Raw genomic sequence first — 13,024 nt, forward strand, 5'->3', positions numbered from 1 at the left:
CACCAGCACATAACATGCAGATGGACATCCCCCTTTTTTGATTTCCAATCTTTTCACAAATCACATAACAAATCAATTGTATGTAAATGAACAATATTCATCATCATATAAATCCCTGTCCAGGGAATTCCACAGTTGCACTCAATACACAGAAATACACGTGCTTTTTGGAAACTAGACTTCCTTCCTCCTCATTTGACATTGATGTAAACAGTTTTCTGTATAAAAGTCTCAACACACATGACTTGCTAAAAAGAAAAAGTCAGATAGTTCATAAGTGATTTTGCTTTGTTCTGAATTAAAGTAATAAACGGTGTTGCTATGACAACCCTTCATGCAAATGACGGAGTTATTGATGACAAATATGAGGAACCGAGAGAAGAGAAGTGGATAATGTGGGGAACAATACTATGCCACTGTGTGTAATATACAGCAGACATCTCTTTTTCCTCAGCAGTCACTCGATCCTCTGTTCAACTGGACACAACCGGTGAGTCCAAACCTTTCTCTTTCACCTGGATGGAAATTTGAATGGCGGAAGTGGAGGTGAGCTGCGCTGTTCTTACTTGTGCTGAAGACAACGTGTAGTTTCACTTTCGTGTGTGTGTGTGCCTCACACGAACATAAAGCTGCCCGAGGGGGAAACCCGAGATGACGAACACCCTGATACTGAACCAGCCGTGTGGGCGACCGAGAGGGGGACTCGTCCGACAATAAGCCCACTGCACCCGGAGGAAAATCCCCCTGGACCGGGGACAGGTTCAGAGCGTAGGGCTCCAGCGTTTAATATCCCCTGTGCTTTTCTGCTGGGTTTGTTGGTGCTGATACAGAAGAAGATGGAGGAGACGAACATGGTGGTCGGGAACATGAGTGAAGAAGTCCTGAACAGACTGTCAAAGATGTTGGACAACATCACCTGCGGATGGAGGCAGCTGGCCAGAGCGGTGTCTGAGCAGCCGCTCTTCTGCTGCAGGTGAGAGCCTTGAAGGCATCGGAGGAGGCAGAGCTCCACACATGGTCCCACTGCAGTTTACACATCTTTATATTAGTAATAATAATGATACACTTTATTTATATAGCACATTTCCAAACAAAGTTACAAGGGGCTTTACAAGTTAAAAGTCACAAATTGAAGGCAAACAATTAGAAACCATTTCAAAAGCAATGTGAAGATCACACAGCGTTAGAGCACGGATACAGAAATACAAACTGTTACAGGTGAGAAATGAGTAAAAACAAGACTAAATAAAACCTAGTAAAATGATCAAAATTGACGGTAAGATCAGAAGTACCTATTCCGATGTGTCTGTAAGAGAGATTTAAAAGAGGATAAGGAGTTTGTCACGTGGATTCTCCTCAGGGAGATTCTTCTGAAGACAGAAAGCGCCTGGTCACCTCTGGTCCTCTTTATCTTTCTTGATCACCACAACTCATTTCGACACAGTGTGTTTGTCATTGAGCTCTCCTTTAATACTACTGTCCATTCCCCTAAGTTTCTTGGTGGTCCATAAGAGTGACACCACCTTTTAAAATTGTGACCTCTGACCCCTCTGCAGTGAGAGTCAGCTGACCAGCTGCTCGCTCCAGGCGCTGAGCCCTGCAGGCAGCCCGGCTCGCGCCCTCTTGGCTCAGCTGGCCGATCGCTCCTGCTCCCTGGACTTCCTGCTCCACTGCCTGAGGAAGGTGGACCACCAGGAAGCCGTGCAGTACCTCACCAGCACAGGTAGTAAAGATGGAGATGTGGTTTCACACATATGCAAATGTATGAAGTCAACTCCAACTAAGAAAACATCCAGGGACCGGATATAATTTCTGTTATTACTACAGGGTAGAAGACCTTTAGCTCTTGATATATTGAGTCATAACCACCATACACGGTGATTTGCAGAGGTGGAAATCAGGAAGTAATTGAGCACACTTTCTCATCTGGGACAGTCCGACTTGTCATGGCTGTGAAATCTGAAAGGTTTAACTGTGGTGTCTGTTACATTTACGTGTGTGTGTGTGTATGTGTGTGTGTGTGGGTGTGTGTGTGGCAGTGGCAGAGATGATTCAGATCACAGTGCAGCCCCAGTGTCAGCAGGCCACAGTGGGGGGCAGGGTGGTGTTGACCTGCAGAGCCGCTGGTCCACCTGGGCTCTGCTACCAGTGGTTCAGAGGCAAAGAAGAGGTCGGTCCAACATATGATCGTGATGTGTTCTGTATTTATGTAACTTTTTGGCTAAATCTGTCACCTTTACATCCTATTGATGTCATTTTAGTGAGACAAATAAATTCCTCTGTAGATAATATAATATCTGTGTTATATGAATAGCCCACTGATCATTTTGTTGATGTAGGTTTTGGAAAAAAACGGGTGCACACCAGAGTTGATTCTGTGTCCTTTAGCCCCGGTCCACCAGGGTCACTATATCTGCAGAGTCAACCACGGAGAAAAGTGCATCTTCTCTCAGTGGGCTCGAGTTCGCTTGGTTTCCTCTGCAGGTTCCAGTCCAGGTACCCCTCCTCCCATCCTTCTATTCTCCTTTTTTCCCTTGTTCTATTCCATCTCATGATGTGTGATGTATCGTTCTGGTGAATCTCATCATCTGCAGACTGCAGCAGCAGTCTGTTTCAGGGCTCAGTGAGTGGGCTGCGCATCACCCACCAGCCTGAGGCCCAAGCGGTGTCTGAAGGTGACTCTCTGCTCCTGGTGTGCAAAGCAGAGGCCAGCCCTCCCGCCCAGTACGAGTGGTACCACAACAGGGTTCCCATGCAAGAACACAAGACAAGGGCATTTGAAGTAAGTATGTCCAACAGTCATTATGTCAGATTAAAACCTGTTAGGATTAAAACATTGAATAAAAGGAGTAAAGCTTTACAACCTTTGGATTTTAATCTGTATTCTGGAGACTAATTGTGAAAGTTGAATGAGTGTAAAGATGATCAAATCTGCTTGATGTGAGCTCAAAATCTTGCAATCAATTATTTTTTTATATATTTTTAAAAGAAGATTGACATTTCTGTAGAAGTACACCGTGTTACATTTGATGTCGTGTATCATTTCCTGTAGATCCCGTGTGTGACCACAGCACACAGAGGAGAGTACAGATGTAAAGTGTTCAACCTTTATCATGAGACGTGGAGCGACACAGCAGGAGTCACAATTGGTGAGACATAGAGACATTTTCTCATATTCAGATAAATGTATAGATGAGAAAAAAGATATTCATACATGACCATAATACTTTTGCATTTATTTCTCAGGCCCAAGTTCCATAACTGATGCATCCTGGGTAGAAGTTGATCGTGGTCTAGGTGTGTTTTTTTTTTTCTACCTGAATATTTCACAGTGAATAAAGGAACTTGAGTCACAGTTTTGTTCCTCTGTCATTCTCTGAAACGTTGAATCACTTTAATTCCTGTTTCTTTGTAAGCACATCAGTGAACAGTAAAACAGTATCATGTGGCTTTACTTTGTGTGAGTCAAAGCAGTTGGTAGTGGATCAGTGTATGGACTTAGAAGTGTTGACTCAGTTCAGGTTATAAGAATAAGTTCAAACATTCTAATATAATATCAAACAATATGGGACTTTTTAATGTAAATATATTTTCCATATCGGTGTTGTCAGACTCACAGGAAATCAACAGGTCAACTTCTGGACCGGGAATAAATCCAACACGACCAATGGCCAGTCATCCGCCGCCATCCAAACATTTCCATGGTGAATTTGGTCCAAACAAATGCTGTCATCTTTTTGTAGATCACTAATAATAGTTACAGTATATTATTTAGTAGGTTAGTGGCTCTTCATTGATGCCCTGTCTTCCCCCTCCACAGCAACAGACAAAGTCGCTCTGCTGATCGGCAACATGAACTACCTCCACCACACTCAGCTGTGTGCTCCCATCGCTGACGTGCACGAGTTGACCAACCTCCTCAGACAAATGGACTTCAAGGTGGTTTCACTGCTTGACCTCAACTGGCAGGAGATGCACAGCGCCGTGACGGAGTTCCTCTTGCTGCTTGACAAGGGAGTCTATGGTCTGTCTCTCGTCCACCAAGATAATATGTTTGAAACGTGCTTTGTGTCAGTTCTTTTGAAAAATGACTGCAATATTTTGGTTTGAAGTAGAATATGCAGTAAAAATGCCCTTTTCAATACCTTGCTTTATTTAATACAATCACATGGCATCGAATAAATAAAAGCAACATTTCCTCATTATAACTTTTGAAAAACAGAAAATACGAGGCAAAGAATCTGACAAATATTATGTGCCAACCCTAACTCTCTTTGACATTGACACTCATCAATGTTTACAACGCTTCTTTGTCCTTCTTAACCCAGGCTTACTATACTTTGCTGGTCATGGTTATGAGAATTACGGCAACAGCTTCATGATTCCCATCGATGCTCCGGCCTCCAACACGTCCGAGCATTGCTTGTGTGTGCAGAACATCCTCACCAGGATGCAGGAGAAAGAGACCGGGCTCAACGTGTTCCTGCTCGACATGTGTCGCAAAAGGTGTCAATATTTATTTCAATGATTGTATTGATGCCGCAGCTTGTTTTTTTTTTAATTTCACTTTAAGATTATCTGCCTGTGCTTCTTTAGACTTAAAATGTTATTCCCTTTTTAGAAACCCACATGATGATGTCATTGTACAACCTGGACCTCTGAAGGTCACAGCAAATATAGTGTTTGGTTACGCCACGTAAGTTGCTGATCCTCCCCCTGTATGAGACCAGTGTTTATTTAATACTAGATTTGAAATATGTGACACTCGACTCCTACTTTAACCAGTGAAGTGCCACTCATGTGCACTTGCCTCTGTTTAGATGTGTAGATGCAATGGCGTATGAAGTGAAGAGGGAAGACGTGTCCAACGGCATCTTCATAAACTTCCTCAAACAGCGAGTTTGTGAAGATGAGAAGGTCACAGTCATGCTGGACAGAGTCGCTGAAGGTATGTGGAGCTAAACAGACCCATAACAGAATTGCACCAACTGGCCAATCAGTTGTTTTGTATTTTAGGGTACGACTACACCTGATGTTTCATTGTCTTTGACATATGTGAAGTTGGTTTTGAACGGATTATTCAACATCTGGCCTGAAAGGGGTCACGTGCATACGGGCTCAACTCCAGTATGGAAATGCATTTAATAAATTTCATCTTATAGTATTTTGTGCTATATTTAACAGCGGGCTGAGCCGTCTGTGCATTCAAACCCCTCACATACATGTAATTCACCCTGAATCTTTCACCGTAGTTTGATTTACCTTTTCACTTTCAGAGTTGCATGTTCAGCTCACTGACATGATTTCCTGAACAGAGCCTTCATTACCATCATTAGATCCACCTGAGTGTTTCCTGCTATGACTGTCTAAATGTCTGCTGTAAAAGAAAGCTTGTAGAAGGTTCCAGTTGCAAAGCGTTTGTGCAGGTTGTTACTAAACCGTAGCATAAAATAAGCAATAGCTCTGTGTTTCTTCTGGTGCATGAATGCAGTGAAAACCAGAGAGATGCTTAAAAACCACAGAGATGCTTAAATCTGCAGCAAACTAAACTAAAGATCACAGTGGGTAAAAGAAAGTGACTGTATTCCTCTTAGCTGGTTGAAAATGTGAACTTTTTGCAGATCTGGACAAATACCACTCAGTCATGTTAAACCACACAGACCACACTCTTTTTATTTTTACTTTGAAGATTTCAACCCAGCACCTTGTTCCCCTAAAAAAGTTAGTGTTGAATTTGTCTTTAGCTGTTGTGATGAATCCATACGGTGCATTAAAACTTCTTTACTCTTTTCAGACATGGGTCGCTGTGTGATTACACGAGGGAGGCAGGCTCTGGAGATGCGCAGCAATCTGTCTGAGCGACGCTCCCTCACCGACCAGATACAAACTTCTGAATGCTCTGAATCCTATTCAGCTCGCAACCTGCAGTGGGCCATCGCTCACGGTACAATTTACACAAAAGTTAACAAAAAATCTTAGATATAGCAAGAGATATTGCGATATCTGTTGTTTATTTTATTTCTTGTTGGCATGAAATAAACATATACCTAATTCAAATGCCTATCTTCGTAGTCCTGCCACCGAGCAAGTACCTGCAGTTTGACTGTGGGGTGACTGTTCAGCTTGGGTTTGCTGCAGAGTTCTCCAACGTCATGGTCATCTACACTCGGATACTTGACCAGCCCAAAGATATTGTTTCCTGCTCTGCTCAGCTCACTGACTTCCCCTTGGTTTGTTGGTTGATATTACTTATGTAGATATAACACAAAGGTTCTGGCTCATAATCACACATCATGCATGGGACCTGGAATCATTCAGTGTTTCTCAATATATTCTAAGCAGGAAATCTGTAGTTATTCTTGATATTTGAAGTACACACGCACAACATCTTACTGATCTTTACAATGTGTTTGCTTGGCAGGATGTGGATGTCGATCTGAAGACGACTAACCAGGAAACTCTCCTTGAAGCTGGTAGTTTATTATTGATCAAGGACGACCTTCTTTCACCAGAGGTCCCCAGTCTTTACACCCGCCTCCGCAGCCTTCAGAGACTGAAGGTCAGACACTGGTTGTTCTTTTCATAAATACTTCTCTTATTTCTGACCTGGGAGAAATGAAATCTTCCTAGGCCCCCATTTTAAACAATATAATCAATGCTTATCTTGAAAAAGATTTGATAAAGTCAACAATAAGATTAGAATTTAAGTATGATATTTTGTACCTACTTTGAGCAACACTTCTTTGTGTTTGTGTGGGGGTCAGGTCCTCTCAACCCTTTTTATATTTCCTTCTCTAAAGCTAAAAACACATCCTTCTCTTTTATGTCTAAACAGAGGGAGCTCACGTTCACCGTCTGTCTTCATTACACCTATTGCAACATGGATGACGAAGTACAGGAAAGGCAGTCAGTAACAGTTGGCAAACCACTGGTCTCCAAACTCAACCTCTATGAACCGCGACCACCTCGTGCCTGCTCTACGTCCTCGTCCTTCAGCCTCGACTCCTTCAACATCGCTGAGGGCACAACCTCTGTGGGAACATCCTCAAATACATGGCCTTATTATGGCAGAGAATCTACCTCCACTGACTCTCTGACTTCATCCAGGAGTGCAAATATCCCAGAGGAGACTGACAGCCCTGAATTATGCAACGACCCCAAACCTCTTGTTGCCGGCCAAAGCTTGTCCCACAGCCTAAGTTAATGACACAAACTACAAATTAAGTGACAATTTTCACTCGCACTAGTAATCATGAGCCTGATTTGACCATTACATACTGAGAATAAAGAGTATACGTAAACAAAAAGAAAAGTCAAAAGATTGGGAACATCTCAGTGAAACCTGACCCTGGACTCAGGTCATATCTTTACATTTTTAAACAAAACATTTTTTAAGACATAGATACATTATACCAGATCCAGTTTGGTATGTGTTTGTAAGGGGGAGGAAATAAAACACTGGTTTTTGCTTTTTGAAACATTTATTAAACCTCTTGTACAAAGTAAAAATGTATAAAACTGTTTGTTATCATCACTAACTACCCATGTTAATAATAATAATAAACTTTATTTATGTAGCACTTTTCAAAACACAGATGAAAAGTGTTTCACAATAAGAAAGACAACGAGTCAATATATTGACAGAGATAATGGATTTATAGATAGAGTTGGCTACATTTTGAGGTACTTATATATGTGCATGTAGAGATACATGATAAAAAAATGGATTAAGGAAGTTCTTTGTAATTTAAAGCTAAAAAAACTTAGATTTTCACTTTCAAGATCTACCAAGGTATTCCAAGATACATGGAGCCCTTTCCTTGACTTTTTTAACGCCCTTAATCTGTCTCCGGACTTGGAAGAAGCCTCTCACTCACTCCTACTACACCCCACACTCCTGTACTACTGTGGTAGCTGCTCACCCCTTAATCCCACTCCCTCCCCCTTCTACTTATCCATTTATTCAATATACATACATACGTAATTAGTATTACCCGCCCCCTTTTTTTATAAAATTGTATTTATTTTCTTTATTGTGCTGCTCGGCAGCCGTTGTTCTGTATGTGTGTGTGTGTGTGTGTGTTTGTGGACGTCTGTTGGAGTGTTGTTTGTCCCGGTCAGGGCCAAACCTGAGCTGGGTGGGTTGTGGGGGGCATGGGTCAAGGATATTACTGACATACTACTGTACACTCCTGCTGTATCAGTCACTGTTTATGACCATTGTATGTCATGGCATTGAAAAATTCAAATAAAAACAGTTGAAAAAAAACAAACAAGTGTGATGCTATAGATCAAAGGAGGTTACTATGACAACTAATCAGAATGTTCAGAAAAACAATGTTGCACTTTCATCAGCTGCAGACAAACGTCAGTTGCACCCACGATCCTGAAGAGAGCAGAAGCATTTTGAACTCTCCACGATCCTCAACCAAACTTGAGCCCAAGTTTCAGACGTGCTTTTCTTTGTCGACCATGCAGCACCAAGACAGTGTGACGAGCCTCAGAGCCGAACTCTTCCAAGCTAACGGTCAGATTAAGGTTCTCGAAGAGGGAAACTCGTCTCTGCAGGAGAAAGTCGAGCAGCTCCAGGAGCAGCTAAAAGAAAGAGATGGACTCTTACGAAAAGAGACCAAGAAACGGCGTGCTCGCTTCAGGGCCTACGTGGACGTCCTGAACCAGCTCACTGAGTATCAGGCCAAATGTGAGACTCTGGAGACCCGTCTGCACCAGGAGCCGGCTCAGCCTGAAACAAGCTGGAGCAGAGAAGTGGAGGTCGACCAGGAAAAACAGGATCTGAAGAAGCAGGTCAACCTGCTCAAGACCGGACAGAGGACGCTTGAAGATGAGCTGAAAAAGAAGGACGAGCTCATCGTCACCGCAACCAAGAGACGGCGTATTCAAACCAATGCCTACCTTGACAGCCTGGCCATGCTCACGGTCAAAGAAAAGGAGGTGAACAAAAGTCAGGCAGAGACACAGGAGGCAAGGCTGCGGCAGGAGATGACTCAGACTGAGGGAGTGAGCATCAGTAAGGTGGAGGCCGTCGAAAAAGAAAATGAGACTCTGAAGGAGCAAGTTCACAAACTAAAAGGTGAACACACAAAGCTCCAGGACGAAGTCAGACATAAGGAGGAGCTGGTGAAAAAGGAAATCAGCAAAAGACAAGCTTCTACTAAGTCGTACCTCGCCTCCCAGCACAAGCTCAGTGACATGGAGAACGAGCTGGACAGCGTAGAGAGGAAGTGGAGGAGAAAGGTGGAGCAGCTGGAGACAGTGAAGGTGGAGGAGCAAGATGAACTGCAGGTTGAGCAGCTCCAGGAGCAGCTGAAAGAAAGAGATGAACTCTTACGAAAAGAGACCAAGAAACGGCGTGCTCGCTTCAGGGCCTTCGTGGACGTCCTGAACCAGCTCACTGAGTATCAGGCCAAATGTGAGACTCTGGAGACCCGTCTGCACCAGGAGCCGGTTCAGCCTGAAACAAGCTGGAGCAGAGAGGCGGAGGATCTGAAGAAGCAGGTCAACCTGCTCAAGACCGGACAGAGGAGGCTTGAAGATGAGCTGAAAAAGAAGGACGAGCTCATCGTCACCGAAACAAAGAGACGGCGTATTCAAACCAATGCCTACCTTGACAGCCTGGCCATGCTCACGGTCAAAGAAAAGGAGGTGAACAAAAGTCAGGCAGAGACACAGGAGGCAAGGCTGTGGCAGGAGATGACTCAGACTGAGGGAGTGAGCAGCAGTCAGATGGAGGCCGTCGAAAAAGAAAATGAGACTCAAGTTCACAAACTAAAAGGTGAACACACAAAGCTCCAGGATGAAGTCAGACATAAGGAGGAGCTGGTGAAAAAGGAATTCAGGAAAAGACAAGCTTCTACCAAGTTGTACCTCGCCTCCGAGCTGGACAGCGTAAAGAGGAAGTGGAGGAGCAAGGTGGAGCAGCTGGAGACATCGAAGATGGAGGACCAAGATGAACTCCTGAAACAGAAGACAGATTATCCTCCAAAGAAGAGAGGAATGAGAGGACGTTTGCCCTGAAACCTTGTACCCTTCATCCCTTCTTAACCCACCCACTCCCTACTCCTCCCCTCCTACACTCCCTACTCTCTCACCCCTCACCCCTTTCCTACTCCCCAAAACAAACCCCTCAATGCCCACCTCTAACCAATAATATAAAAAATGTATATAATAATATAATACAATAATATATGTACAACATTTACCTGTGTGTTTTTCTGAATATAAATAAATGATTCATGATTCTTATATATTACTACAGTGTTGGTTTTGTTTGTTAGTTTCTATATTTAAATACATCACAAGTCGACAATAGGAGTTCTAATATCGTGGGGGGCATGGGTCAAGGATATTACTGACATACTACTGTACACTCCTGCTGTATCAGTCACTGTTTATGACCATTGTATGTCATGGCATTGAAAAATTCAAATAAAAAGAGTTGAAAAAAAACAAACAAGTGTGATGCTATAGATCAAAGGAGGTTACTATGACAACTAATCAGAATGTTCGGAAAAACAATGTTGCACTTCAACAGCTGCAGACAAACGTCAGTTGCACCCACGATCCTGAAGAGAGCAGAAGCATTTTGAACTCTCCACGATCCTCAACCAAACTTGAGCCCAAGTTTCTGACGTGCTTTTCTTTGTCGACCATGCAGCACCAAGACAGTGTGACGAGCCTCAGAGCGGAACTCTTCCAAGCTAACGGTCAGATTAAGGTTCTCAAAGAGGGAAACTCGTCTCTGCAGGAGCAGGTCGAGCAGCTCCAGGAGCAGCTGAAAGGAAGAGATGGACTCTTACGAAAAGAGACCAAGAAACGGCGTGCTCGCTTCAGGGCCTACGTGGACGTCCTGAACCAGCTCACTGAGTATCAGGCCAAATGTGAGACTCTGGAGACCCGTCTGCACCAGGAGCCGGCTCAGCCTGAAACAAGCTGGAGCAGAGAGGTGGAGGTCGACCAGGAAAAACAGGATCTGAAGAAGCAGGTCAACCTGCTCAAGACCGGACAGAGGACGCTTGAAGATGAGCTGAAAAAGAAGGACGAGCTCATCGTGACCGCAACCAAGAGACGGCGTATTCAAACCAATGCCTACCTTGACAGCCTGGCCATGCTCACGGTCAAAGAAAAGGAGGTGAACAAAAGTCAGGCAGAGACACAGGAGGCAAGGCTGCGGCAGGAGATGACTCAGACTGAGGGAGTGAGCAGCAGTAAGGTGGAGGCCGTCGAAAAAAGAAAATGAGACTCTGAAGGAGCAAGTTCACAAACTAAAAGGTGAACACACAAAGCTCCAGGACGAAGTCAGACATAAGGGAGGAGCTGGTGAAAAAGGAAATCAGCAAAAGACAAGCTTCTAACTAAGTCGTACCTCGCCTCCCAGCACAAGCTCAGTGACATGGAGAACGAGCTGGACAGCGTAGAGAGGCAGTGGAGGAGAAAGGTGGAGCAGCTGGGAGACAATGAAGGTGGAGGAGCAAGATGAACTGCAGGTCGAGCAGCTCCAGGAGCAGCTGAAAGTAAGAGATGAACTCTTACGAAAAGAGACCAAGAAACGGCGTGCTCGCTTCAGGGCCTTCGTGGACGTCCTGAACCAGCTCACTGAGTATCAGGCCAAATGTGAGACTCTGGAGACCCGTCTGCACCAGGAGCCGGTTCAGCCTGAAACAAGCTGGAGGCAGAGAGGCGGAGGATCTGAAGAAGCAGGTCAACCTGCTCAAGACCGGACAGAGGAGGCTTGAAGATGAGCTGAAAAAGAAGGACGAGCTCATCGTCACCGAAACAAAGAGACGGCGTATTCAAACCAATGCCTACCTTGACAGCCTGGCCATGCTCACAGTCAAAGAAAAGGAGGTGAACAAAAGTCAGGCAGAGACACAGGAGGCAAGGCTGCGGCAGGAGATGACTCAGACTGAGGGAGTGAGCAGCAGTCAGATGGAGGCCGTCGAAAAAGAAAATGAGACTCAAGTTCACAAACTAAAAGGTGAACACACAAAGCTCCAGGATGAAGTCAGACATAAGGAGGAGCTGGTGAAAAAGGAATTCAGGAAAAGACAAGCTTCTACCAAGTTGTACCTCGCCTCCGAGCTGGACAGCGTAAAGAGGAAGTGGAGGAGCAAGGTGGAGCAGCTGGAGACATCGAAGATGGAGGACCAAGATGAACTCCTGAAACAGGAGACAGATTATCCTCCAAAGAAGAGAGGAATGAGAGGACGTTTGCCCTGAAACCTTGTACCCTTCATCCCTTCTTAACCCACCCACTCCCTACTCCTCCCCTCCTACACTCCCTACTCTCTCACCCCTCACCCCTTTCCTACTCCCCAAAACAAACCCCTCAATGCCCACCTCTAACCAATAATATAAAAAATGTATATAATAATATAATACAATAATATATGTACAACATTTACCTGTGTGTTTTTCTGAATATAAATAAATGATTCATGATTCTTATATATTACTACAGTGTTGGTTTTGTTTGTTAGTTTCTATATTTAAATGCATCACAAGTCGACAGTCGGAGTTCTAATATCGTTATGGGTCAAAACGCTTCACTCTGACAACTGAGAGGAACAAAATTAAATATCATTAAGGCGTCTTTTACACCAAACCCACTGAGAAGAGGCGACTGACTCCCAGAAGAGTTTGCTTCTCTGTTTTTTAATCTGCCTGACAAAAATCATTCTCATGTTTGTTTTACCCACAGCTGAGCCACACCTAGTTCATTTTTACCATTAACTATTAATTAACAAGAATATGTAAATTGACCTGTTACACTGAATGTTTGCAGGTTAACTCCAGGTACCCAGTCCAGTGCAGAACTAAGATGGGACACAGAAATACACTCAAATACACTGTTTTAACCCCATTGTGAGATTGTGAGAGCTTTTCACGCTGAGAATTCTGTGCAAAAGTAGTGAATATGCTGATAGATAGATAGACAGACAGACAGACAGACAGACAGATAGATAGACGGATAGATGGATAGATAGATAGATAGATAGATAGATAG

The 13,024-nt window shown here is 43.9% G+C and overlaps 1 protein-coding gene across 5 annotated transcripts; it reads left to right on the forward strand.

The window, feature by feature from the left end:
* The first annotated feature begins 380 nt into the window (after positions 1-380).
* malt2 (MALT paracaspase 2) lies at positions 381-7,615 on the forward strand. 5 transcript variants are annotated; one of them, XM_034584165.1, is made up of 17 exons: positions 381-483; positions 818-973; positions 1,557-1,723; positions 2,037-2,170; positions 2,340-2,496; positions 2,595-2,782; positions 3,053-3,149; positions 3,247-3,297; positions 3,612-3,704; positions 3,821-4,024; positions 4,329-4,506; positions 4,622-4,696; positions 4,821-4,948; positions 5,795-5,944; positions 6,073-6,230; positions 6,422-6,559; positions 6,836-7,375. In XM_034584165.1, the coding sequence occupies exons 2-17, from the start codon at positions 837-839 to the stop codon at positions 7,202-7,204; spliced, it is 2,424 nt and encodes an 807-aa protein (XP_034440056.1). In that variant the 5' UTR covers positions 381-483; positions 818-836; the 3' UTR covers positions 7,205-7,375. The 5 variants fall into 5 exon arrangements, with proteins under 5 accessions (XP_034440056.1, XP_034440057.1, XP_034440055.1 ...); XM_034584164.1 differs by lacking the exon at positions 381-483 and having other exon boundaries at positions 516-973; positions 6,836-7,250; positions 7,308-7,615; XM_034584163.1 differs by lacking the exon at positions 381-483 and having other exon boundaries at positions 516-973; positions 6,836-7,242; positions 7,300-7,375.
* The last annotated feature ends 5,409 nt before the right edge of the window (positions 7,616-13,024 follow it).

The sequence above is a fragment of the Hippoglossus hippoglossus genome, chromosome 4, assembly GCF_009819705.1.
Source record: "Hippoglossus hippoglossus isolate fHipHip1 chromosome 4, fHipHip1.pri, whole genome shotgun sequence".
NCBI classification, from domain to species: domain Eukaryota; kingdom Metazoa; phylum Chordata; class Actinopteri; order Pleuronectiformes; family Pleuronectidae; genus Hippoglossus; species Hippoglossus hippoglossus.

Bases quoted from the DNA above. Each gene is read 5' to 3' on its own strand.
- malt2 (XM_034584165.1), top strand. From the start codon at position 837: ATGGAGGAGACGAACATGGTGGTCGGGAACATGAGTGAAGAAGTCCTG. The intron at 2,783-3,052 runs GTAAGTATGTCC...CATTTCCTGTAG, and splicing joins ACAAGACAAGGGCATTTGAA to ATCCCGTGTGTGACCACAGC. The intron at 4,025-4,328 runs GTCTGTCTCTCG...TTCTTAACCCAG, and splicing joins GCTTGACAAGGGAGTCTATG to GCTTACTATACTTTGCTGGT.